General features: G+C 46.4%; 2 protein-coding genes and 1 non-coding gene across 5 annotated transcripts in view; 1 reads left to right on the top strand and 2 right to left on the bottom strand.

Annotated features, from left to right (window-relative positions):
- Window positions 1–492: 492 nt before the first annotated feature.
- DFFA (DNA fragmentation factor subunit alpha) lies at window positions 493–8,791 on the bottom strand. Of its 2 annotated transcripts, none has more exons than XM_047723803.1 (6): window positions 8,598–8,791; window positions 6,543–6,704; window positions 5,128–5,270; window positions 2,355–2,544; window positions 1,984–2,135; window positions 493–1,283 (listed from the first exon to the last, which is right to left on the bottom strand). In XM_047723803.1, exons 1-6 carry the CDS (start codon window positions 8,719–8,721, stop codon window positions 1,071–1,073), a joined length of 984 nt encoding a protein of 327 aa, XP_047579759.1. In that variant the 5' UTR covers window positions 8,722–8,791; the 3' UTR covers window positions 493–1,070. The 2 variants fall into 2 exon arrangements, 1 of the variants encoding a protein (XP_047579759.1); XR_007126404.1 differs by having other exon boundaries at window positions 1,142–1,283; window positions 1,444–2,135.
- Window positions 8,792–10,934: 2,143 nt separating this feature from the next.
- PEX14 (peroxisomal biogenesis factor 14) overlaps window positions 10,935–27,588 on the top strand; it is a 136,868-nt gene continuing 120,214 nt past the window's right edge. Inside the window, exons 1-2 of one of the 2 annotated variants that reach the window (XM_047726163.1) lie at window positions 10,935–11,035; window positions 24,802–24,849. In XM_047726163.1, the coding sequence (XP_047582119.1) occupies window positions 11,000–11,035; window positions 24,802–24,849 (84 nt within the window). In that variant the 5' untranslated portion in view covers window positions 10,935–10,999. Of the gene's footprint in view, window positions 11,036–23,066; window positions 23,350–24,801; window positions 24,850–27,588 lie in introns of those variants that run through there. The other variant, XM_047726164.1, reaches the window with a different exon arrangement.
- Window positions 20,645–20,751, bottom strand: LOC125099450 (U6 spliceosomal RNA). Its single transcript, XR_007127177.1, has one exon. It is a non-coding gene; the product is annotated as a U6 spliceosomal RNA (small nuclear RNA).

The following is a 27,588-nucleotide window of genomic DNA, read 5'->3' as shown; positions in this document are numbered from 1 at the left end:
GGCCCTCCAATTAGCCTCCTGGCATGGGGCCAGTCTCTGTGCCGCACGGAGCACGGAGCTCATGTGTGTGAGACGACGAGCCACACCCTGGCCAGCTCACTCAGTTTTGCGGGGCTCCAGGATGGTCAGTGCTGGCACGGAGCAGACTGCAACGTACCAGAAGAATCCCCAACTGGCATTAGTGCCCCTCCAGGGGCATCCTGAAAGTGTGTGGGGATGTTTTCAGTTGTCTCGGGGCCTGCAGACTGCCACTGGCATTGAGTGGGTGGAGGGAGGCGGGCGATGCCAGTTCTGCCTGCCTGTGCAGGATGATTCTGGACAACGAAGAATCGGCCCATAGCATGCATGAATTTGAATGTCATGCTGGACATTCATCTGGATGGAAATCTGTTCCAAGTCAGAGTACAAAACCTAAAGACCAAGTTTGTACAGAAACAGGAAGTATACAAACCAGAAGGCTCTGCTTTGTACCCAGAGAGACTCACAGTCATATCACATGGAGATCGATTTAATGACCTTTCATCCCCCCTGCTGATGAAACATATTAGAAAACTGGAAACAGTCTCACAGTGGTAACAGATATAATTTCACAATTAGAAATGGCAAATTGCACTCACCATATGTCCCTGTGGTCTGCAAACTTAATATGTGTCTTTACACAAACCAAAAAACTCATTAACTTGAGACGCGAGTTTGTGGCCGAACATCAACTCCGTTCTGTCACCTTCTCGACTATCATTTGTGCTTAGAATTCCGCAGTTCTGGCTTCAGAACGAGGATAGTGCGTCTGAAATTTTTTTTCACTGTCCTTGACAGTTTCTTTCAAACAGAGAACGTAAGAAGCTGTCATCAGAAGAGGCGGGGTTCTGTTGACGCAGCCTCGTCATTCCAACAGGTGGAAGGGCTCTTCTGGAAGGGAAGGAGGCCAGTCCTCCGGCCTGTTCCCGGAGAACACCCTGTAAGACGGGGGTGGAGGGGTGGGGCGGCTGACAGTAAGGCAGCAGCTCGGGGAATTAGGCTGAAGGTATTCCTTGTGAATAAAAACAAGGTTGCAGGTTCTCCAGCGGCGGCTACACAGGCTCTTGTTTGGCTCGCTTGGGCTCCCTCGGTTCTCCAGGTGGCGAGCTCTTCCTCGAGGACATGCTCCGGAGAGAACGCAGGCTCTGCACCTGCTGGAGACGCAGGCTGAGCTCCTGGTGACAGGCCTGCTGCACTGTTTCCGTCTTCTTTACGTCCCAGCTCAAGGCAACGGCAAGCGCTCTGGGGTCTTCCTTGGTGACCAACTGCGGCAAGAACGAGAACCACTGAGAACCACCACTTCTGCTCTCAGGCTCCCATGGGCTTCTTTAGGGGAACAAGACCAGGCCGCACCAGCCTGGGCTACGTCCTGGCAAGGAAATGGCAGTTTTCTTTCGCATTTGGCGGCCACAGGCCTTTTCTTACCCTCCAACACCGCCAGGAAAGGATCTCTGGTAAGGCAAGTCCTCCACTTACAGGAAATGTAGCCCAGTGCAAGTCAACAGGTTTCCTCCCTCCCAGAGACTCCGGGGAGGTGCTTGGGACAGGGACAAGGATGAAGAACGAGAAGTGGCATCCGGCTTCTGGTTCCGTGGCTGTGGAGCCAGCACAAGAGGACCCCCGCAGGCGTGCCTTTCACTACACCCCGCATGTGCCTCACCGACTATGGATCGTCCTCCGGGGCCGACAGAACCAGACACCTGAGCCCTGCCATTCCTCCCTGTCAACGTTTGCTCACTCCATAACCCGCTGTGCCCCAGAGAATAATGTTTGACGATCTGAGGGAGTGCACCCCGTTTTGCTCAAGCCATGTGATATAGATTAAATGAGATGCTTTGCAAACGGGCAGCTGTGAGTCAGGGTCTGCAGAGGTGGAAAGCGCCCACGCACACGCCTCTGGAGGGCAACACTGCACCCCCGGGGGGAGTGGCTCGGTGCAGCTCAGGGTCCCTGGTTCTCGCCCACCTCCAAATCCTGGCTAGACAGACTCAGCTCTGGGGCCGGCTTCTCCTTCAGTGCAGTAAGGACCTGGCCAATAAGGGTGACTCCGGAGGAGCTCTCGTGGTTAGTCCCCGCATCGACTGCATCCATGTCATCACTGAAGCCGGCGCTGGACTCTGCAAAGCAGACGTGACGGAGACAGCACATAGTGTGAGTGCACCGCCGCACACCCAGCAATCAGTCAGGCAGGACGGAAGCAAGTCATTTCATTTCAGGACACCAGCAGCTGCGGCTGCTCTCCTGTCTGACCCCATTATAAGCCCCGGTTCTCTCCCCAGGAAAGGCTCTCCAGGCCCTCGGCCCTCAGGGGGACTCCCCTGGCCAGTGGTTCCTACCTTGCTGCTTTGACAAGATGCTGCCCTCCTTCTCCAAAGCCTGGAGGTAGAGCTCCAAGAGCTGCTTGGACTGACGGGCTTCCTCCCTCTGGTCAAGCACCTGCTGGAGGGTGTTCTGAAGCCCCTGCACCGTGATGCAACTTTGGCAGAGTTCCTGAGCCAGGTCGGAACACGGAACGTCAATGAGCACCTAATGAGCAAAACAGACTTTAAGAAACCTACAAATAGGGGCGCCTGGGTGGCTCAGTGGGTTAAGCCTCTGCCTTCAGCTCAGGTCATGATCTCAGTGTCCTGGGATCGAGCCCAGGGTGGGAGCAGGCGCCCCCCTCTCTCTAGCTGCTCTCTGCCTACTTGTGATCTCTCTCTGTCAAATAAATAAATAAATGAAATCTTAAAAAAAAAAAAAGAAAGAAAGAAAAGAAACCTACAAAAACTTTCAAAACCCAATGGCCCCGACCCGGCAGGCTCTCTCCTTCCTTCAGCAATTCGTGTCCTTGCCGCCTCTAGGGAACCTGCCAATGTTTGCCAACTACACTTCTGGGGATTTATTCTATAGAAAGCATGTGGGTGAGATGACACTGGTCTAAGTTTTAGGTCACGCTGTCTGGACCAGCAGGACTGATGATAGCCCAAAGGTCCACCCAATGGGGATGACTCCTTAAATAAGTCATGGTACACCACAAAATGGAATACCATGCAGTGGTAAAAAAGAACAAGTGTTTTTCAGATACTGATCTAGAATAATCTCCGAATATTTTTTTATAAAAGATTTATTTATGGGGCACCTGGGTGCCTCAGTCATTAAGCGTCTGCCTTCGGCTCAGGTCATGATCCCAGGGTCCTGGGATCGAGCCCCGAGTCGGGCTACCTGCTCAGCGGGAAATCTGCTTCTCTCTCTCCCACTCCCCGGGCTTGTGTTCCCTCTCTCACTGTGTCTCTGTCAAATAAATAAATAAAATCTTTAAAAAATATAAAATAAAATGAGTTGTTTGTCTGGAAAAAAAAAGATTTATTTTTTTTAGAGAGAGAGCACATGTGCATGCGTGAGCAGTGATGGGGGACAGAGAGGGAGGGAAAATCTCCAGCAGCCCCCCTGCTGAGCATGGAGCCTGTAGCGGGTCTCGATCTCATGACCCTGAGATCATGACGTGAGCCAAAATCAAGCTGGAGGCTCGACCGACTGAGCCACCAAAGTGCCCCTCTCCAAATATTTCTTTAAAAAAGAGAAAATATGCTTCCACTTGTGTAATATAGGGGAGAAGAAAATATATTTGTATTTACTAGTATATAAAATAGCCCTAGAATGGGAATCTGAGAGATTGGTTATCTCTGGGAAGGGAAATGTAGTATCTGGGGCAGGAGTAAGATTTTTCATGTATACCCCTCCCCCTCCCCCAGCACCTCCTCCCACCTGCCTCCGACCAGGCCAGGCAAACAGCTTTATTGAGATATAATTCACACACCTCACAATTCACCCATAGGACGGGCATACCTAGGTGGGTTTAGTACCTTCACAAAGCCGCGCAGTCATCGCCACGATCCAGTTCAGAACATTCTCACCACCCCGAAAAGAACTGTACCTACTAGCAGTTACTCCCCGTTTCTTCTCCACGTTCCCCCAACCGCAGCTCGAGGCAGTCCACTCGCCTACCTTCTATCTCTGTGGATTTGGCTATTCCGGCCCCTTCATATAAATGCAACTATAAATCCGTGGTCTTACACGTCTGGCTTCTCTCACTTAGCACAGCATTTTGAAGGCTTGTCCATGTCACAGCGCGTGTTAACACGGCATTCCTCTAAGGGCTGCATGACACGCCACCGTGCGGCTGGGCCACATCCCACTCACCCGTTCATCAGTGCCTGGCGTTTGGGTTGCTTTCACTCGGGGGCTACCAGGATAGCTTTCCATACCCCCCAGATTTTGAGCCATGTGACTGGATTCATATTATTTATTCACATATATAAGCTTATAAGTTTAAAAATTGCCAAAGCCACTCCTCGAAGGGGCCTCCCTTGACCTCCCCGTCTAGACCACCGGCCCGGCTGCTCTCGGCACACCGCCCACCTGCTACCCATCTAAGACGCTTCCCTCCATCAGGATTCTGGGTCTGGCTTGTTCACCACTGCACCCCCTGGACAGGACCCTGCCAGGTACAGGGCAGGGGCTCAAGAAATCTTTTTTGGAATTAACACATACTATTTTTATCCCAGTTCTACTGGACAGGAAAGGTAGGCAAAGAGGCTAAGTTACTGGCTCAAAGTCGTAGTGAAGGAACTGGGATTTCATTTGGCTCCTCTCATACTCTTTGGCGCTATGTCCTTAACTCCCCGCCCCCCTCTGTGAGCCTAAATAGGTCTAGTGGGGCCTGGACATCTGTATTTTTTCTTTCTTTTTTAAGATTTTATTTATTTATTTTGAGAGAGATGGAGAGTGAGAGAGCAGGGGGAGGAGCAGAGGGAGAGAGAATCTCAAGCAGATTTCGTGCTGAACACAGAGCCTGATGCGGGGCTCCATTTCACCACTGTGAGATCGTGACTTGAGCCAAAATCAAGAGTCGGACACTTAACTGACCACACCCCCCAGGCGCCCCTGAGCTTCTGTATTTTCTACTCTAGGTGCGAGGATTAAAAAATGAAGAGTCTTGGTTGTCACCAAAGCAGTGTTTGAAAATTAAGAAATAATGAAATTATTCTGGCAAGATGCCTGGACACGAAGGGGCTGGGGGCAGCGGAGGCTGGGTGAGCGTGGCTGCAGGCTGTGCAGGGGGCTTACCTGGAGGTCTTCCTCGGACAGGAGGATGATGCTGGACAGGTCCTCCTTCAGCTGCCTGGCCACATTCTTCCACTTCAGCCCTGCCCCACTGTCTGTTTCATCCACATCAAAGGACTCTTGGGAAATCCACGCTGTGCCTCCATCTGACATGGGGGGAAGCCAGTCACAGGGAGACCCGAGGTGCTATGTTCACCTCCTCCTCCAACACACAGGCCTCGAGGATACCGTACGTGCTTCCCTGACCATTTAGGATAATTTCAGTGGTGAAGGAAGAGTATTTCCTCAGGGGTTCAGAGGAAAGCCAAGCCTCATCTAGGACCTCTATTTTCCCTTCTTTCCCACCTTTGATTTTTTCCTGTTTGAAACTGCTCTGTATCCTTCTTATGGAAAGAAGCCACTTAAAACCTGCTGCACGGTCACGCACACCCAGGACCCTACCACACTTCCCTTTAGGTGGGCTGTATTTCTGCATGCACCCCATTTCCGTACATAAAAACGTTCATTGTCCCCAGCGCTTTCTCCTGTGCTTGGGGTTAGTCTCATCCTTGACTGGAGGAGCTCTAGCCACTGTCTGCTGTCCCTGGGGCTGAGCACAAAGGCGGCTGGCAGAGCCACTGCTGGAGGGTGACTTCCTCAACTTGGCGGCATGGTGGCTCTCTCCAATGGGGACATTTCTTAGCCTTTGATCCTTGCTCATCAATATTAGTCCCCTTTGTATCTCTAGTGATGATGATAGTGTAACACTTACTGAGAGCTTTCTGTAGGTCAGGCAAGATCTACAGGCTTTTTATCAGTGGTTCTCAACTGGGAGTGATTTTGCCTCCCCCCAGAAGACATTTGACAATGTCTGAAGGCATTTTTGGTTGTCACAATCGGGGTAAAGAGATACTGCTGGCATCTAGCCGGCAAAGGCCAAGGTTGCTGCTCACATCCTGCAATGGACAGAACAGTTCCCACAACAAAGAATTCTCCAGCACAAAATGTCAATAGTATTGTCGAGAAAGCCTGGTTTGGTATATATTATGTTCTATCAGCCCTACCACACCTAGGAGAGAGAGGTACTACAGTTATTACCTCAGTAAGGTGCTAAGAAGTTAGGGAACTTGCTCAAGGTCACGTGGCTAGCAAATAGTACTCTGGAGTGAATCTGGACAGCTTGACTCTGCCTGGATCTCCCTGCCACGCCACATTTAAGTTACTATTGGTCTTTAAGTTATTTGAGAACCGGGCTCACATCTCATTCATCTTTACCCCAAGATTCAGCACCACGACGCGGCATGCAGAAGGGGCTCAGTGAATGTCGGCTGCGTCAATGCTGAACCAGACAAACAGCAACTAGGCGTCTGTGCAGTAAAACGAATCCCAGTGGATGTTGTATTGCATAGATGACTTTATATGTGACCAGGGTTTCTTACCTGAATTGCTGTACGCCCACTTCTCATTATTGGCCAACGCTACAAACTTGGTATTGGAAGGTAAACACAGGAAGTAATCGTCATCATCCACGATGGTGCCATCCTCTGCCAGAACCAGGGTGACTGGAGCCAGGGACTTATCAATGGCCAGAATGTCACAGGCTGAGAGGAATAAAATATTTGGCAATTGACAAAGTATCCATAAGGAAATTACATCTGTCCCTGTACTCTCACTAATATATGCTCCCAGAGCATAGCAAAATTCCTGGTAGTTAACGTAACTACAATAACAACTAAAACTACTGGCAAATATACCACTTACCACATGCCTAGTACTAAGTGCTTCTCGCATACAGTATTCTCCTAAAAATCCTCTAAGTGTGGATGATTGTTATTCCCATTTTACAGATATCAAACCCAAGGCCCAGGGAGGTTAAGTAACTTGTCCAAAGTCACACAGTAAGTGTCAGAGCTGAGATTTAAACCCACGGACTGACTCCTGAGGTAGCTTCTCTACCTCCACATTAGAAGGCCCTCACACGGGGCGCCTGGGTGGCTCAGTGGGTTAAGCCTCTGCCTTCGGCTCAGGTCATGATCCCAGGGTCCTTGGATCGATCCCCGCATGGGGCTCCCTGCTCAGCGGGGAGCCTGCTTCCTCCTCTCTCTCTCTGCCTACTGTGATCTCTCTCTGTCTGTCAAATAAATAAATAAAATCTTTAAAAAAAAAAAAAAAAGAAGGCCCTCGCAGAACTTTACTTGAAAGACGGTTTTGGTTTGAAAAAGAAAGCAAAGACTGATTTGATTCCATGGGAACGAGCAGTCTTTCATTCATTTACTCGGTGGTCATCTTAAATCCTCCTGTGTCAAAAGTCAAAAGAAAGAAAGAAAGAGAGAAAGGAAAGAAAAGAAGGAAAAGAAAAAGAATAGAAAAAAGGAAATGCCTAGTGTTCTTTGAAGCATTGATCTCTGCATCCTTTCTAACCTACAGGAAGGCACAAGAGAAGCAGAAGTTTGTATCAGAAGCTTCTCATCTTTATTGTCACAGGGCAAGAGGCTTGTCCAGGGAGGTCTGCACCTCCCATTTGGTGATGACAAAGTCTAAAATGCGACTGGGATGAGAGTGAGCAGCAAAGTAGCCACGAGACGACATATATGGTTGGGCAATGCTGTCCAGCACCCAAATAGAACCGCAAGTCTTGCAAAGGCTGAGCTCCAGAGAAGACAAACACTTAACACAAGCTTCTGTGCCCAGCGCATCCAGCTAATGCACTCAAGGGGAACTAAAACTTAAGCACCCTAATGTCCAGAAAATTATGTTCGCGTTGGTATGGCAGAAACCATCTCACTAAAGCATCTATAACGCTTTGGCCGCTCCTGGGTCTCTGAAAGATTCCTGTCTGGTATCTTTCGGGTCTTGGCGACTGAGAAAAAGCACTGAACACTGACATCCCCTTTGACTACATCCTGTAAAGCAGGGCTGGAAATATTATACCCATTTTGCGGATGAGAAAACTGAGGGTCGCGGGCTGCTTAAGTACAAGGTCAGGCGTCTAGTCAGTGTGGGGCCGGGACTCAGAACTCTGGTCATTCACAGCACCCGCTCCTTGCCTCAACTCCAGAATGGTCCGTAGCATTTCCCTCTTGGCCGCACAAGTGCCTGCCAGAACTGACGGTGGAAAGGCGCTCCCACCCCGCTCGGGGGCTCAGCTGGGGGCGCCAGGATCACCGTAGGGAGCCCGGGTGGCAGGAATACACCCCGGGCTGGGTCTGGTCCGAGGTCTGAGTGATTTTAGGCAATGCACCCGAGTCGAGTCGGTCTTAATTTGCATATTGCTTCCCATCTACCTTCCCACCATTAGGAGTCTCACACGAGATAATCGCTTTGGAACTTGTCAATCGCTGTGCCCACGTCGGTTATTTCCGTCCCAAGTCGCTCCCGCTGACCCGGCTTCGCCCCTGCCAGACATCCTCACCCGGGCCCGCTCCCCGCAGCCACAGCCCCAGCCCCGGCCTCGACCCCGGCCCCCACAGCCTCCGCCCGCTTCCCGCGCCCACCCTTGCTCCTCAGCTCCTCGAGACAGGAGGCCGCCACGCCATGCTGCTCTCGGCTGTGGTTGCGGCGCAGCAGACAAGGCTTCAGAGCCCGGGTTTCAGTCTCGGCTTCCCCGACCACCTCCATTCTCTTCAGGGTGGGACCTGACTGACTCGGGTAAGTCACGGAGGTTCGGCGCGGCGCCCTCCTCCCACCCGCGGCGTGCCGGGAGATGTAGTTCTCTTTGCGGCAAATCACGCGTACCACCAAGGTACGCCGGGAGATGTAGTCTTAGTTGCGGCTAATCACGTATGGCTTCGGGGGCATGCCGGGAGCTGTAGTCTCTTGGTTCGAAGCCTACTTCGTTATGTTGCTCAGTTCCGCCCAGGGGAGTGTTTTTGTACTTTATATTTAGGAGTTTCAGTACCGGGATCAAAATGAGGTCAACAGAGATTTATTTTGCATTATGAAAGACACGCATATATACTCCCTTGTGTTTTTAGAGCACTCTTGTTTACATATATAGATGCATAATGTTAATTTTTAAATGGAACAATCTGTCATTGTACTGTATTAATTTGTTTTCCCTCTCCAAACTGAAAAGATCTGTAAGATGTCCCAACTTTCAGGATAATCTGAAGGAAGTCAGTTTAAAAATTGATGACTGTAGTTTTCAGTCCTGCTGAAAATGTAACAGAGAAGCATAAAATACATTTCCACCAGTTCGATTCCCTGGTTTAGCTGTGCAAATTGGGTTGGGATCCCGGAACAAAATGCTTACACAACTAGATTAAACATTAAGGTCTCAAAGAAAGCAGAGGGGAAAGGGAAAATGCGAACCGCATCACAGTTTGAGATTGTCCAGATGCTGCTTGGCAATAAATTCATCTTTATTCTAATACTGCTACTTACCCACTCTGAAAAAATTAAACATTAAAATAATAATAAAAAAATCAGGGGCACCTGGGAGGCTCAGTGGGTTAAGCCTCTGCCTTTGGCTCAGGTCAAGATCTCAGGGTCCCGGGTTGGAGCCCTGCGGGGGGGGGGGGGGGGGCTCTGCTCAGCGGGGAGCCTCCTCCCCGCCCCCCCCCCCCCCGCCTTGCCTACTTGTGATATCTCTCTCTCTCAGACAAACAAATAAATAAAATCTTAAAAAATTAAAAACAAAATCAAAAAGTTTCCTCGTTTAAAAGTGGGGGCATATTATGTAAAGAAAAAATAGTCCATATTCATTGAGTCTCTTTCATGTTTTGTATATAAGAAAATAAGATATCTCCTAAGGAAAGAGTAGGCATTTAAAACAGCTTTTGGGGGGCGCCTGGGTGGCTCAGTGGGTTAAGCCGCTGCCTTCGGCTCAGGTCATGATCTCAGGGTCCTGGGATCGAGCCCCGCATCGGGCTCTCTGCTTGGCAGGGAGCCTGCTTCCTCCTCTCTCTCTGCCTGCCTCTCTGCCTGCTTGTGATCTCTGTCTGTCAAATAAATAAATAAATAAAATCTTAAAAAAAAAATAAAATAAAACAGCTTTTGGGGGGCGCCTGGGTGGCTCAGTGGGTTAAAGCCGCTGCCTTTGGCTCAGGTCATGATCCCAAGGTCCTGGGATCGAGCCCGCATCGGGCTCTCTGCTCGGCAGGGAGCCTGCTTCCCTTCCTCTCTCTCTGCCTGCCTCTCTGCCTACTTGTGATCTCTGTCAAATAAATAAATAAAATCTTTAAAAAAAATAAAATAAAACAGCTTTTGGTAGGGGGAATTGTTACTTGAGGCAACCGTTTTGAACACTCCATAATCAATCACAAAACACAACTGCAATACGAACTAAGTTCTAATACATGCAATCTTTTCGTGTAATTTTATAGTTAGCTTAAAAATCTAAGTACTATAAAGTAAGAATGTGGAAGCCTCTCCTCTCCAAAAAAACTCCATTCAGCTTTCTCCTAATAGATCTGCAAACCTTTATCAGACTCCTATCTCCAAGATGCTGTAGTTGTGTGTGCAGGAGCTGAGTCTTGGATCTTTTTATTTCTAGCGGTTACCAAAGTGGCTGGCAAATAGTAGGCATTCAACAAAGGGTACTGAACTGAACCATAAATTAATTAATTTCCAAGTTTCTTCCCATTCATTCATTTATTAAAGACTTCGTGAGTCCCTGCCTGTACCCAAGGCATCGTGGGGATGGGCAGAGATTTAATTCAATGAGAATAATACACATATAAAAATGCAAAAAGGACGGACTTAGGATCTTCCTGGCCAGCGGAGACCTAGTGGCAATAGCGTGAGGTGACCAAGACGTGGGAGTTCACTCTACTCCCTACGTGCCTGCCATCGACCAGCTCAGTTCCGGCTACTTCTGTCTGGGCGTGTGTGCGAGAGCGAGGGCGCTTGGGAGAAGCCTCGCCCAGCGGCGATAGATTAGTTAGGCCTCAGAAAGATGGCGTCCTCGGAGCAGGCAGAGCAGCCGAGCCAGGTAAGGGGAGTGGGACTGCCCTGCCGTAGTGGCGGGGACCCTGGCTGGAGGGGGCGCTCGGCGTGCGGCTGGCAGCCGGGCGGGGGCCCAGAGCCTCCGCAGCGAGTGGCCCCGACCTCTTGCCCCCTCCTCGGCCCCGCCCCTCCTCAGGTCCTAGCCGTCCGGCCCCTCCCCCGGTGACCCCTCTTAGACCACATTCCCGAGCTCGGGCTCGGGGGCACCCGCGGGCTCCCACTTCCAGCCTGAGGGCCCTTCGGGCTCCACTTGCGCTTGGCCGGGACGGTGGCAGGACCCTTGAGAAGCCTCCAGCCCTGAGCTGTAAGGGCCCCTGCTTGAGAAGATAGGGGTGAGAGGCTCGATCGTTCTCGGTTGTCCCCTCCCAGGAGGGCCCTGACTCCACCAAGGTTCCCACTTTCCCACAGCCTCAGCCTCGCTGAAGTGGCCCCACTGCTAGCCTCTTTGTCACCTTTGCGCTTTCCCTGCCAAATTGGAGGGTCGGAAACGTACTTGGACCCTCGCAGTGCGTTGGTAGGAAAGGGACTCACTTGTAAACAACAGACGCCACCAGGCTTTTGGTTGAGGATCCGTCCTTGCTTCCCAGAGTTTGGTTTTCTCTGCCAAAGGACTGCGTTCTAGCTTTTCAGACACCGATTCGGCTAACTCCCATTCCATTTAGGGGACCTTGAGGGCCAGTGCTCTTGCCTGTACGTCTGCAGTGGATGTACACGGGAAGCAGTGGATGATAAGGCCTAGGAAAGGATTTGAAATTCAGAGGTGGAGTGGGCTGGAGTGAGATGGATGGGGTAAGCGATGCCTAGCATTTACTGAGGGTGTGCTGTCATGCTGGGAACAAATTAACGTTTATGGTTGTTTAGTGCTCATTATGACCTTTATGAAAATCAGGCTATTAACCGCCATTTCACAGAAGTGGATGCTTAAGGTCTGTAACATGCCCTAAATCATGTGTCTGATTGGGTCTGGATTTAAACCCAGATGTGTGACTCCACTAGTTAGCACACATGCTTAAATTTAGTTAGGATTAGACAGAGGAAGAAGAAAATGGTTCCAGTCTGGACTTCATCATTCACCTCCCACCTCCTTGAAACACCTGTAGACTTTTCACAAGTTACTGGTATTTTCCTTCCTTGGGAGAAGAACACTGCTTAAAGTTTCTTACTGTTATATTCTTCATGATAAGTCTATTACAGGAATAGCACTTAAGAGGAGCTGTGTGTTCCCCAGACCAGCTTCTGTTAGCAGAGTGCGTGATTCAGAAAGATGTCTGGATTGTAAATTATGGGAAATAACTAAGACTGATTCTGGCCTTCTCACTGTCAGAAATTCTGGAGTGTAGGAGTGTCTCAGAGGAGGGGGCCTTCTTTCTTGCTTTCTCCCTCTTAGCATGCTCAAATGCTGAGGCTTCTCAGAATCTAGGCCTTTCTTAACTGTTATATGTTAGGAATGTTCACAGCCTGAGATTAAAGGGGTCTTCAGTCCTGATTCTTCTAGGACTTTTAATTTGCCAGTGCTGTGAAGGTTACTAAAACGCTTGCCACTTGGAACCGTTGTAGTGCCCGAGGATTCCTTTGGTTCTGGAAATTGTCCTCTCGGTATGTGTAGAAGGGGTCTAAGGTCCTTTCAGAGGGTTTGGCCAGCACTTGTTTGGTTTTCAGCTCTGCTTCTCCTTTGCCCTCCTTTCCAAAGCTGGTAGAGAGGGGATTGCATCAGAATACGCTGGCAGTCTTGGGCTCTTCATGCCAAATTCTGTCACTGTCTAACAATAAGCTGCAAATGCACACTTACTAAATGAACTAACTCTTTTCAGCAGTTGCTTGTCATTTTATTTTCAAGTCCTGATCTACTTGGCTTCCCATTCCTCCAGTCAAAGCAGAATGGAATTGAAGGGACTATTTGGATGATTCCCTGCAAACCTGGTCTGTAAGAAAGAACACATTTTGCCTTTGGGGCTGCGTCAGTATTTGTTTCATAGAAGGCCTGTTGGTTGGCTTTGTGGCCTCAGTCTCTCATTTTGAAAGATACAGGATGATACCCAACCCTTTCTTCCTTTGAGAGACAGTGTAGAACAGTGGTGTGGGCTCCAAAGCCATCTCTATTGGCTTAGAATCCTAGCCCCACTACTTAACAGCTGTGTGATCTTGGGCAAGGTACTTCTTTGGCTTTAGTTTCTCCATCTGCACAATAGGAATTACACCAGTGCCTATCTCAAAGGATTTCTCTGAGAATAAATAAACTCACTTAATTAATTAATTTAAAATATTTATTTGTTTATTTATTTTTAAGATTTTATTTATTTATTTGACAGACAGAGATCACAAGTAGGCAGAGAGGCAGGCAGAGAGAGGGGAAGGGAAGCAGGCTCCCCACTGAGCAGGGAGCCTGACACGGGGCTCCATCGCAGGACCCCAGGATCATGACCTGAGCTGAAGGCAGAGGCTTTAACCCTCTGAGCCACCCAGGAGCCCCTATTTTAAAGATTTATTTATTTGAAAGAGAGAGTGCACACGTGTGCACCAGCAGGTGTGGGGCAGAGGGAGAGGAAGACAGAGTCTCAAGTAGACTTCCCACTGAGTGTGGAGCCCAATGGGGACTTGATCCCACAACCCTGAGATCATGACCTGAGCCGAAACCAAGAGTCAGACACTTAACCAATTGAGCCACCTAGGTGCTTCTAAATTAACTTAATTTTAGAACAGTGCTTGACATAGTGTGTTATCTGTTATTATTGCATTCATTAAACTCTGGATTTTCACTTACAAATGAGAAATCTTTTTTCAAGTCTTATAATTTTTTTTGGGGGGGTATGATTTTTCACATATTGACTGCCAGCTCACTAAAGTTCTTCTTTTAATTGTTTTGGAGTAATTTCCTTCCAATTTAAAGGAATATCCTGAATGTTGGTGTTTATTCTAGTTGTCCTTTGTGACTTTTGGAAATCAGTAACATACTTGCTTTTTTTCATAATGGTGGTCTTTTTAGTCTTTCTTCAGGATGGTGTGTTGGAGTTGGAAGTCAGATTTATTGCTTCCTACCCTTGTTCTGTTTTTTTCATGTTACTCTGGTGTGCATGGTTGATCTTACGAGAGGCCCTTCTAGTCTGTATGTGGTGTGGCCCATAAGAACAGGAGCTGTTATCCCTGTTTCTGTACTTCCCCACCAGTTGTCTTCAATGAAGAGCAGAAGCACAGTTCAGTCTGATTGTTTAGTGGTTACTGACTATTGAATATATTACAGAACATAGATTTCAAATCTGTCGAGATTCTCTGGATGTAGGATATTCGGGACTGAGAAAATCCAGAAGCAGGGAAGGGAGAAGAGCACAGTGAAGACAGTAGGGAGTAGAAGAGCATGACCTTGTATCCTGACAGACTTTGAACTCTAGCACTCACGCGTATCGGACTTGCCACTCCACCACTCTGACCCTGTTTTCCCCTTGGTAAAATAGCGATTACCCTGCAGGATTGTTCTGAGGGTCGACTGAAATTGTGGACGTAAAGAGTATCTGCTTCAGTCGGTATTCAGTCTGCCTTGGTTCTCTTCGAGAATCTATGGGTAGTTTTGGAAATCTGTTGAACTCTTGAATCACAGTAGTTCAAACAAGATACTTTCCCCCTCACCTTTTTTCTATTTTGAAAAATTTCCAACCTCTAGAAATGTTGAAAAAATTATACAGAGAACTCTTGTAAAACTCCTATGAAAACTTCAAGATACACTGTTTACATTTTGCTGAATTTGCTTTATTTCTGTCTCTTTACATATATTTTTTTAAAAGATTTGAGGGTGAGTTATGAACATCATACCTCACCTTGTCATAAGAGTGAGGTTATTCTCTTATATACCCGTGATACCGTTATCACACAAGAAATTTAGTATTGAGGGGCGCCTGGGTAGCTCAGTGGGTTAAAGCCTCTGCCTTCGGCTCAGGTCATGATCCCAGGGTCCTGGGATCGAGCCCCGCATTGGGCTCTCTGCTCAGCGGGGAGCCTGCTTCCCCTTCTCTTTCTGCCTGCCTCTCTGCCTACTTGTGATCTCTGTCTGTCAAATAAGTAAATAAAATCTTAAAAAAGAAAAGAAATTTAGTATTGATAAAATCTTATTTACTAATACAGTCCACATTCAGATTCTCCCAATTAAGAAAAATCCAAATCCAATCAAGAAATAAGGATTGCATTGATTTTTCTCTTTCATATGCTTTAATCTAGAATGATCCCCTAGTCTTTAAATTTTTTCTTATTCTTTTCTTTTTTTAACTGAAGTTTAACATATACTCAGAAAGTGTACAAATTATGAGTCCGGCCTAGTGAATTCTAATGGTGAAAATACTTGTGTAACCAGTACTTACATTAAGAAATCAAACATTACCAGGCCTTCAGAAGCCCCTTTGGTGTCCCTCCTGTCCAACCCCCTAAAGGTTGCCCCCATCGTGACTTAAAATTCATACATTAATAGCTTATTGAGTGACAAAGTCCTTATGGACAAAAACTTTACTGTGGAATTCTAAGAGGTGTGTTGTGGTAAGTTTAATGAGTTTTGACAAATGTATATACCTGTGTAACCACCACCACGGTCAAGAGCAAAATAATTCCAATTTTCCTAAGTGTCCCCTTATGCTTTGTCCCAGTAAATCCTAGCCGTTGGCCTCAGGAAATCTGAACTACTTTCTGTCATATTGATTATATTTGTCTTTCCTAGAATTACATATGAATGAACTCATAGTGTATGTGTTCTTTTGTGTCTCGCTTCTTTTGCTCACAGTAATGTCTGTGAAGCTTACGTTGTTGTATCAGTAGTTCATTATATTTTATTAGTATGTAATATTCTCTTGTATAGACATACCACAGTTTGTTGATCTGTTAGTCAGTTTATGGACATTTGGATTCTGTTAATTATCTATTTCTGCATAACAGCATTACAGCAAATTTACATAAATTACCAAAAAGAGCACACATTTTTTTGTTTCAGTTTCTACGAGTCAGGACACAGTTTAGCTGAGTCTGACAAGACAAGAAATCAAGGTGTCTGCTGGGGCTGTGATCTCATCTGGGTGTTGGCTGGGAACGGATCTGCTTCCGAGCTCGTGTGGCTGTTGGCAGCATTTAGTTCCTTTTGGCCTGCGGACTGAGGACCTCAGTTTTTGGCAGTGAGCCAGAGGCTACCAACATGTTTTTTGCCACAGGGGTCTTCCTAACATGGTCTCTTGGCTTCTTCAAAGCCAGTGAGGAAGAGAGTCTCTTAGCAAAATGGACATTATAGTCGTACATAGTGTAACCACATACATGTAATTACGTTCATCCTGTCATGTTTGCCATGTCCTGTTGGCCAAAAGCAAGTCAACAGGTCCTGCCCGCTCTCAGTGGGACCATACAGGGGCAGAATACTAGGAAGTGGGGGTCCTGGGAATTACCTTTGAGTCTGTTCCCCCATATGATTGGTTCTAGTGGGGCTGCTCTGAATACTCATGTATTCTGAGAAGATATGTTTTCATCTTTTTTGATAAGAACTTATGAGTGGAATTGCTGGGTCATATGGTAAGTATATGTTTAGTCTTATAATAAACTGCCCAAGTGTTTTTACACAGTTGTGCTTTTTATTCTCACCAGCAGTATACGAACATTCCACTGTCCTACATCCATACCCGCACTTGGTATTGTGTCTTTTTAATTTTAGCCATTCTACTGAGTATGTATGTAGTGGTATTTCCTTGTGGTTTTTTTGTGATGACTAATAACATTAGGATCTTTTCATGTGCGTATTGGTAGAGACTGGGGTTCACTCCCCCGTATGGATATGACTTATTCCAGTATCATTTCTTGAACAGGTTACCCTTCCCCCATTGAATTATCTTGCCACCTTTGTCAAAAATTAAAAAATTGGGGGCACCTGGGTGGCTCAGTCGGTTAGGTGTCTGCCTTCAGCTCATGTTGTGATCCTGGATCTAGTCCTGGGATTGAGCCCCACATCGGGCTTCCTGCTCAGCAGAGAGTCTGCCTCTCCCTCTGCCCCTCACCCGACTCATGCTCTCTCTCTCAAATAAATAAATAAATCTTTTTAAAAAATTTAAAAATTGTATATACGTAGGTCAGTTTCTGAGCTCTGTTTCGTTTCATTTATCTCTATGTCTCTCCTAATGCAAATGATATGCTCTCTTGATTGCTGTAGATTTATAGTAGATCTTAAAATCAGGTAGTGTAATGTCTTTTGACTGATTTTTCAGAATTGTGTTAGCTTTGGTCCATGGCATTTCCATAAAAATTTTCATTTTATTTCATTTCACTTATTATTTTTTAAGATTTTATTTATTCATTTGAGAGAAAGAAAGAAAGCATGAGCAGGGGGAGGGGCAGAAAAGAGGGAGAAGCAAACTCCTTGCTGAGCAGGGTGCCCGACACAGGGTTCGATCCCAGGACCCCAAGATCATGACCTGAGATGAAGACAGATGCTTAACTGACTGAGCCACCCAAGCACCCCTTCATACAAATTTAGAATCACTTTATCAATTCTTACAGAAAAGCTTGCTGGAATTTTTGTTGGGATTGTGTAGAATCTATAGATCAGTTTGGGGGAGAATTGACATCTTGGCAATATTGATCTTTTTTTTTTTTTTTAAGATTTTATTTATTTATTTGACAGAGATCACAAGTAGGCAGAGAAGCAGGCAGAGAGAGAGGAGGAAGCAGGCTCCCCGCTGAGCAGAGAGCCTGATGCGGGGCTCAATCCCAGGACCCTGGGATCATGACCTGAGCCGAAGGCAGAGGCTTTAACCCACTGAGCCACCCAGGCGCCCCGTCAATATTGATCTTTTAATTCATTAACATGATACGTATCTCATTTAGGTTGTCTTTTATTTTTCTCAGTAGTGTTTTGTAGCTTTAAGTTTGTGGGTCATGTGCACATTTTGTTAAATTTCCCTTCTAATATTTCATATTTTGGCATGCTGTTTATGGTTGTCATGTTAAAATTTCATTTTTAATTGTTGAATGCTAGTATACAGAAATAAAATAAAATTGTATCATTGTTTACAATAGTCATACTATGGAAACAGCCCAAATGTCCATTGATAGATAAATGAATAAAGAAAGTGTGATATATATTTATATATATGTACATATATGAATATATATAATGGAATTTAAAAAAATATTTTATTTACTTACTTGAGAGTGATAGAGCAAGCACTAGGGGCAGAGGGACAAGGAGACTCCCCACTGAGCAGGGAGCCGGATTTGGGGCTCAATCCCAGGACCCCGGGACCGTGACCTGAGTCGAAGGCAGACACTTAACTGACTGAGCCACCCAGGCGCCCCTATATAATGGAATGTTAATTCAACCATAAAAAAAGAGTGAAATCTTGCCATTTGCAACAACATAGGTTGAGCTAGAGAGTATAACGCTAAGTGAAATAAGTTAAAGACAAATACCATATAATTTCACTCATATGTGGAATTTAAGAAATAAACGAGCAGAGGGAAAAAAATAAGAGAGACAAACCGAGAAACAGACTCTTAACTGTAGAGAACAGACTGATGGTTGCCAGAGGGGAGATGGGTGGGGGGATGGGTGAAATAAAAAAAAAAAAATAAAATAAATAAAATTGAGTTTGTATATTGTTCTCGTATCTGTAACCTTGTTACACTCACTTATAATTCTAATAGCTTTTTTGGTAGATTGTGTGATTTCTCTGTAGATGATCCTCTCATCTGCAAATGAAGATAGCTTTACTTACTGCTTTCCAATTCATATGCTCTCTAGGACTTCTCATACAGTGTTAAGAGGAGTATTGAGAATAGATACTCTTTTTTTTTTTTTAAGATATTTATTTATTTATTTATTTGACAGAGAGAGGGAGAGATCACAAGTAGGCAGAGAGGTAGGCAGAGAGAGCGGGGAAGCAGGCTCCCCACTGACCAGAGAGCCCGATGCGGGGCTCGATTCCAGGACCCTGAGATCATGACCTGAGCCGAAGGCAGAGGCTTTAACCAACTGAGCCACCCAGGCGCCCCAAGAATAGATATTCTTGCCTTATTCTTTATCTTAGAAAATCAGTCTTTACATTTAAATATGATATTAGCTGTAAGTTTTTTTGAAGGTGCCCTTTATCAAATGGAGGAGATTTAATTTTTTTCAACTTTTTGATTTGTTGAGTGTTTTTGAAAAAATTATGTGTTTTGACTGTTGGCATGTGCTCTTTTTGCTATCTGTTGTTCCTGTTGTTTTCTTTATTAATATGATGCTTCATGTTGATTGATTTTCAAATGTTAAACCAACTTACTGTTTGTGGAATAAATCCTTGGTTATGATGTGTTATCCATTTTATATATTGCTGGATTTGGTTTGTTAGTATTTTGTTAAGGGTTTCGTCATTTATGTTTAAGAGAGGTATTGATTTGTAGTTTTCTTTTGTGTGTGTGAAATCTTTGTCTAGTTTTGGTATTAAGGTCATGTTGCAAGGTAATGTTGCCCTCATAGAATGAATTGGAAAATTTTACTGTTTTTTTCTTTCTTTTTTCTAAAATAGTTTGTGTAAGGATGGCTGGGTGGCTCAGTTGGTTGGGTCACTGCCTTTGGCTCGGGTCATCATCCCAGGGTCCTGGGATCGAGTCCCACATTGGCTCCTTGCTCAGCAGGGAGCCTGCTTCTCTCTCTGCCTGACTGTGTTTGCTCTCTCTCTCTCTCTCTCTCTCTCTGACAAATAAATAAATAAATGAAATCTTAAAAAAAAAAAAGTTTGTATAAGATTGGTTGTATTTTTTCCTTAAATGTTTACTAGAATTCACCACTGAAGCCACCTGGGCCTAGAATTTTTTTTTTTTTAAGTTTCATTACATATTAATTTACTTTATTTTATTATTTTTAAAAAGATTTTATTTATTTATTTGACACAGAGAGAGAGAGAACACAAGTAGGCAGAGAGGCAGGCAGAGAGAGGGGGGAAGCAGGCCCCCTGCTGAGCAGAGAGCCCAATGCAGGGCTCAGTCCCAGGATCCTGAGATCATGACCTGAGCCAAAGGCAGAGGCTTTGACCCACCGAGCCACCCATGAACCCCTATTTATTTATTTTTAATGATTTTATTTATTTTGAGAGCTAGAGAGCATGCGAATAGGGGGAGGGCAGAGGGAAAGGGAGAGAGAATTTCGGGCGGACCCTTTAAAGGGCATGATCCTGGAGTCCTGGGATCGAGTCCCGCATCAGGCTCTTTCCTCAACAGAGTGTCTGCTTCTCCCTCTGACTTTCCCCCTCTCCTGATCGCTCCCTCTCATTCTCTCTCTCTCAAATAAATAAATAAAATCTTTAAAAAAAAACTAGAAATCTATAATAGAAAAAAAAATCTGGAAAGATCCCAAATGTTTGGAAATTAAACAACAGATTTCTAAATTATGGGGGAAAGAAGAAATCATAGGGAAGTAAAATATTCTGAGCTGAACAAAAATGAAAACAATATAATTTAAATTTGTGGAATGCAACCAAAGCAGTGCTGGGAAGGAAATAACATTTTGAGTACCATACTAACTTTAGAAAATATGCTAGAGAAATAAGAGCAAATGAAACCCAAAATAGAAGGAAAGAAATAAATGAGAAATTCTACACGTTGCAAAAAACACGGAATGCTTTCAGATTTGCATGTCATCTTTGTGCAGTGGCCATGCTAATCTTCTCTGTGTTGTTCCAATTTTAGTATATGTGCTGCTGAAGCAAGCACGTACTTTATTTTGTATTTCTTTTTGAAATATATTTTCACTGGATATAGAGTTCTGGGTTGACAGGTTTCCCCTCAGAGGCATTTTAAAGATACAGTGCTATTATATTTTTTATTTGGGTTGCATATCTTCTGATTAGAAGTCTGAATTCATTCTTGGTCTTGATTAATATTTGTAGGTAATGGTTTTCTTTGATTTCTGGCTGCTTGTAAGATTTCTCCCTTTTTATGGGTTTTTAGCAGTTTGTATAGTGCTTTAGAATGCTATGTGTTTGCTTTGCTTAGGATTTGTTGAGCTTCTTGGATTTTGGAGTTTGTAGTTTTCATCAAACTTGGAGAATTTTCATCCATTATTTCTTCAAGTATTTTTTGTTCTTTTTCTTTTTTTCTCTGCCCTTCATTTTGGTCATTTTCTGTTGTTGTGTCTTCAAGTTCACTTACCTTTTTTTCTGCAGTATCTAATCTACTGTCATTCCCATTTGGTGAAATTTCTATTTCAGATACTATATTTTCATCTCTTGAAGTTCTACTTTTGTTTTATGCAATATATTTCTCTCCTTACTATGATCCTGTTTTCCTTTGAATTTTCTTTTTATTGAGGCATAATTGACATATGTCCTATTAGTTTCAGGCATGCAACATAACGAATCAGGTATGTATTTTTAGAATTGCATTAAGTTCTTGAATAAAGTTATGACACCTGTCTTAATGTTGTCTGTAAATGATTTCTTCTAATTTTTCTTATTATTATGGATCACACTTCCCTGCCTTTTGACATCTTTGAGATTATTATTATTTTTAAAAGATTTTATTTATTCATTTGACAGAGATCACAAGTAGGCACAGAGATGGGTAGAGAGAGAGGAGGAAGTAGGCTCCCCGCTGAGCAGAGAGCCTAATGTGGGGCTCGATCCCAGGACCCTGAGATCATGACTGGAGCCGAAGGCAGAGGCTTAACCCACTGAGCCACCCAGGCGCCCCCATCTTTGAGATTATCGATTGGGTGCTGGATGCTGTGAATTTTTACATTGTTGAGGGTCTGGATTTTGTGGTCTTATTTTGAAGAGTGTTGAGATTTGTTCTGGTAGGTAGTTGCGTTACTTTCGGTTCATTTTGATCCCATCAAGTCCTGTTTTTAAGCTTTGTTAGGGTGGACCTAGGATGGCCTTTACCCTAAGGATAGTCTGCCCTTCCGCTATCAGGCTGTGGTCTTTCCAGGTCTCCACTGAGTGCTCTAACCGAATAGTGAGGACACCCCGTTCGGGTGCTCATGGCTCACAAGGGCCTTTGAGGGCTCCGGGGGCCATTCACCTCACGGCTTCTTCATTGCTATTTCTCAGCCAGTGGAGTTTCACTCTGTGCTTGCACACGTGTTACTGTGCACACATTTACTCAGGGAGCCTCTGTGCAGGTTTCTGGAGCTCTCTTTTGGCATAGCCCTCTCCTCTCTACAACTTGGTCTTACAACTTTCAGCTGCCTTAGCCTCCCTGAACCCTAATCTCTGTTTCCTCAACTCAGCAAGAGACCGCCATGCTGTGCTGGGATTCCCCCCGCCCTGCCGACCCCATTCCCCTTCTTCGTCTGAAACATGCCTCTTGGCAGAAAACCAGAGTGACCGTAGGGTCATATCATTTGTTTCTGTTCTGTCCAGAATCAGTACTATCCAGTGTCTACAAACAGTGGTGTCCTGTATTTTGTTTAGTTTTCTAATTGTTCACAGTGGGAGGTTAAATCTGGTCCCAGAATCCATCACGGACAGAGCAGAAGTCTGTCGGTTGTATTTGAGCGGAGGAGCGAGAGCATATACCTTCTGTCCGCTCATCTCACCCTGAACGCGAGGTGGTGGGATTTTCCCCATTATTCCCACAGGTGGGGAGACTGAGGTTCGGGGAGGTTGAGCAATAGCCCTACGTCACTCACTTACTGCTGCCAAAGTTCATGCACTTGCCTCTGTGCCGGCGCCTCTCAAAAAATAATTGTTGAATTGAACCTTATTCTTCTTTGCAAAGAACTACAGGCCAGACTGACATAGGATGTACTCAGAGTTACCCAGCCTCGGGGCAGGCATGGGACAGGGTGTTCAGCCAGGTGCTCGGACCTGAGCTGTGTGTGCCATCGGTCTTTGTCGTGCCTCAAGGTCAGCACTTGGGCACACCTTCTGGCTGGGGGAGGTCGGCGCCTGGGCATCAGGAGAGAGAGCACCTTTGTGCCTATCAAATCGGGAGCATCTCTCTGCCACTGGGGTCTTTTTTGGTCTGTTTTTTTAAAACAGTCTTACGCTCTTGCTCTTGTGGCCACATTGAGAGGGTTTTCTGTGTTAGAGCCATTGTTGTAGTGGTTTGCTGGGGTGGGCGGGGGCGAGATCTGATTATTGCTGTTTTGAAATTATAGTCTGTTTGCAGCGTGGAAAATGAATTAGAAGAAGCCAGCCAACATGGATGTGGGTGAACGGTTGCGAAGGCTCTTGGCAGTGGTCCAGGGAGGAGATTTTGGAAGCTTTGACCGAAGTGATGGTAGTAGAAGTGGCGGGAAGTGGACGGACTGATTCCATGGATATTTAGGAAGGAATGTTGGCAGGACTTGATAATGTGTTAGCTCTGGTGAGTGGGAGAGGAAGAGCTGTCCAGAATGGTCCTTTGGACCCGGGTTTGTGTATTTTGCTGGAAGACTGTGCCATTCTCACAGACAGGGAACACTGGAAGAGGACCTGTGGCAGAGGGAGAGGATCGGGAACCTGAGGAGGAACTTGTTGAATCCAGAGGAGGCCGGAAGTTCGGCTGAATGGAGGGAGTCAGGGCTAGAGGTCTAAATGCGGGAGGTTATTCCTCCCCACTGGGAGCCTTAGGAGGGAGCAAGCAGGGTGGGGGAGGGGAGGCCGGGAACAGGAGCTCAAATTTCCTGAGACTTTCCACTTGGTTTCATGTGGGCTGACCTCGTCCTGGGACTTCGGATGAGGAGACAGAGTCTTTCTCCTAGCAGAGTCCTTGTCATTGTGCTATGTGCCAGCCATTCGGGGGCAACGGGGAGCAAGGAGATCTTTGGGGACCCTCTGTGGACTGGACTCTTTCCTCTCCCACCTTCCCCCCACCCCAGCAGGAGGCCTGGCACTTGCCATCTGAATGAGTTGGGAGGAGTATGGAGGCCGGAGGCTGGCTCCGGAGACCCACAGATGAGCTGCACTTGTCTGGATATTATCTGTAGATAATTGGAAATTGGCTTGAACATCAGTAACAGTAAACTAATCAGAACTCCCTCAAACTGCTTGTTCTAGTCTTTTGGAGATTTGTGAGTTTCCTCTGAGTCTGTCTGTCTCTGTCTCTTCCTTTCTCTAAATTTGGCCAGATCATCAGCCAAGGGTTGGAGGCAAATGGGAGATGCAGTGAGAGGAGAGGGTAACAGACTGCGGCCGGCGAGTGGGCCGCATACTCCTTGCCGGCCAGTTGGTCTTTAGGCCCGTCACTAGCTTATTTACACAGCAGGTTCCAGCTTCCTTACTGCTGGGGATTGGGGTCCTCGGTGATAGGTGAGAGTAGGAACCATTGTCCCTAGTTTCTTTGCTTCCTGACTCCAAGTAGATGCCCAGAGAAAATCCAGATTGTGGGTACCTGGGGCCCTCTTGTGGCTGGATCTTGTTCTCCACTTTGTCTCTGCTTTTCCTGGTCGCTCGGTGGGAAGATGGCAAAAGGGAATTTTCCCTCTCACATGAAGCCTTTCCCCCGGACTTTGCTTTTCCTGTGGCTCTTGTGATGGTCCGCAGCCCTCGCTGCTCACCTGCTGATCTCGGGCCCTCCTAAGCAAAACCTAGCCTTCTCCTTGAGGTGCTGTGGCAGTGAACGCAGAAGCAGTCTCTTCAAGTTCACCAGCACATTCAGACTCCGTGGGCGGGCCACTTCGTACAGGCAGCCCACCGTGGAGCCCTCTACAGTCTGAGAGCTGGTGAGAAGTAGGAGGAACAGGTGCTGGTGTGTGGCTTGAGAACGGCGTATCTTTGGTTTTTGGATGTCCATTGGGTGGCACTGTGATCTTATTTTTGTTTCTGTTTTTCTTTGCAGCCAAGCTCTACTCCAGGAAGTGAAAATGTGGTGCCTCGAGAGCCTCTGGTAAGTACCCAAGATGTATAGTATCGTTTCTAGTCATGAAAATACTGTGCGAGTGTGGAGAAACCCTAGGACCCGGTAGTTTTGCCTCCTCATTGTCTCCTCAAAAGTAAGTGCTGTGTGGAGACTTAGTGACCTTTGACTTATGTCTTATTGTCTGGCATGTAGGGGTTAGCGGGCTGCCTCCTTAGGAAAGCCTGGTCTTTTCTGGAAGGGAAAGCATCCACCGCAGGGCGTGGAGCACTGCTTTGTTTGTTGCTGATCAGTAGTGATCAGTGGGACACCTGAACCTTTTGGAGGTGGGGTTGGGACCAAGTTGCTACTTGATTGTCTGAAATAGCCATTTTGCCCTTCAGGGTGAGGGCACGGTGCGGTGGCCTTTGAGGAACAGGTAAGGCAGGGAGTTCTGTGTTTGCCTGGTGGCTCATTTGTGATGCTCGCTACCAACAAGAAATACTTCTAGTACTGACAGGGCAGTGGCCTCCTGAGTACTGAATGAAGGTAACCCTTCTTCACGATGTGCTTTTGCTTTGATGTTCTGAGCCCCAGGCCCTGCCAGCAACCACCGCCCCCCCCCACCCCGCCCCGACATTTTCATCCTGGCTTGCATTTCCGGGCCTGCCGCAAATCCTGTTTGTTGGGTAGCAAGACCTGTTCTGCACTAACCGGATAAGTTTTATGGCGGGCCAGCGTTTAGAGCTTTGTCTTTGTTTGGATGGTGATAGCAAGCTCAGGGATGCACCGCCCAGCTTTGGTTTCCCAGGCCTGGTTTTCTTGCCTCTCCTCCAGCAGTAGTGGGAGGAGGTGATGTGAGGCCCTTAGCTGGCGTGAATAGGCCTGAATTCTAGCCCGCACTCAGGCTTTCCAAGGCAGAAGGTGAGTTGGATTTGGCGGAGGCTGAAAGACCAGGGTGACGCAAGCCCTGCTGGGGCAGTTTCAGGGAAGTGTGGTTGTCTTCTGTGATACCCGCTGTTACCAAGTGTTACCCTAAGTCCGGCTCCCTTCCCACCACACCCCATAGGGCCTTCAGTTCACTCTTGGTATTGCCTGGGTTTGTCCTGGAGATCAGGGAGGTGGGAAAGCCAAAGACTTCAGAAGGGCTTCCCCTTGCCAGGCCCTTAGCTAGGAAGCTCGAGTGTTCTCCTGGGGCCTGTCAGTGCCCCGCAGGCTGGAGTTGTGGTTGGTTTTGGATTAAAGTCCAAATTGAACGCTGTAGTCCTCTGCAGCCCTACCTCCTCGGTCTCCTTTTACATTTTTATCTACTGACCTGACTACTAACCTCCAGCAGAGCTGGCTGGTCCTTCTTTTGCGGCATGATTGGCTCAACACTTGGGGGTTCTATCTAGCAGCGAGTGCTAAGCAGTGGCGGCCTCGCTGATTTCTGGGCGTTCGGAGCCCTGCAGCCCCTTTGCTCGGCTTGTGTTTTTGGATGCTGTTCTTTTTCCTGCTCTACTCTTCATCTGCTTGGTGTTTGGTTGGATTTTCATTTCTTTCTTTTCTGGGAGGCCCCGAGCAGTCTTCAAACCCTAGTAGCCTGTGATCGTCCAGAGTTCAGGCTTATTCTCTCCAGGCCAACTCTACAATTACCTTATATTTAATTAATATTTTTTCCCCTCTTTACGTACTTGCTGCATAATTGCTCAGAGGAAAGAAAACACATAGCAGCAATTTATATATATATAAAAAAACAATAATTAAAAAAAAAACCCCGAAATAAACTCCCATCTCATTTGGGCTGATCCTATGAGTTGGGTAATTAGGGCCCTATTAAAAGGTAGACCCTTTCTCCTTCCCCCCCTTTTTTTTTTATTAATTTTTTTATATTAAACTCCCACAGTCTCTCAGTCATGCCCTTATTGCTTTTGGCCAACCATTCGCAGCGGCCTGATTAAATGAGGGCACCAGCCGAGTTGTATGGTCTTGTGTGAGCTACTTCTGCCTCTCGAGAGCAGTGGTGGGAGGGTACCAGGCAGTGGGGCCAGCCGAGGACTAGCGAGGACTCGTGGCGCGTAGGGGTACAGGACTTTGAGCTGGCGGTAGGCTGGATGAGAGTCACAGGGTGCTGGCGAAGGGATGGGGTGCTATCCCCCACCCACAGAAAGCCCACAGCCCTCTGTCTGAGTCTGCCTTCCCTAGGGGAGGTTTCCCAGGCGTGTGTGTTAGCCGTCTCTCGGATGCTCAGGAGGAACAGACAATTGAAGAATAAAATTAAGCCTTCTTCTTAAGTAATTTATGCACTTTATTGGGGGAAGAAAAGGCATTTGTACACATGAAACAATTAGTAGACAGCACAAGACCATATATAATTTTAGCAAACAGTACAAAATCGCATATAATTTGGTGCAGAATTGCCTGGCTGGGAGTATAAGAGCCCGCATTATTCAGTGAAGGAAGAGTTCTGCCCGGGTTATACTTAGGGATGTTTTTTGGTGAAACTTGAAGCGAGGTCTTGAGGAGTAGGATTTTCCCGTGTTGGGGGAACACCCTGCTAAGTTGCTTTTGGTTTTGTTTTTAACTGAGAGCATATTTTCCATAAAATTCTTCCGTGGAAGCTGCCTGTTCTCTACACTGAAAGGGCTGAGCATGGGATACTGAAGGCATCTCATCTTACTCTTGGTGTCCAGAACTAGATGATGACTTTGGAGTAAATTTTCCCTTTATTGGGGAAGTGAGTTGTGACCAAAGAGGCTCCGAGGAGTGGTCAGTACAACACAGATGGCATGGACAGGTGATATTCTGGGG

This window comes from Lutra lutra, chromosome 4 (assembly GCF_902655055.1).
Source record: "Lutra lutra chromosome 4, mLutLut1.2, whole genome shotgun sequence".
Taxonomy (NCBI): domain Eukaryota; kingdom Metazoa; phylum Chordata; class Mammalia; order Carnivora; family Mustelidae; genus Lutra; species Lutra lutra.
This window is presented reverse-complemented; position numbering and strand designations above follow the sequence as displayed.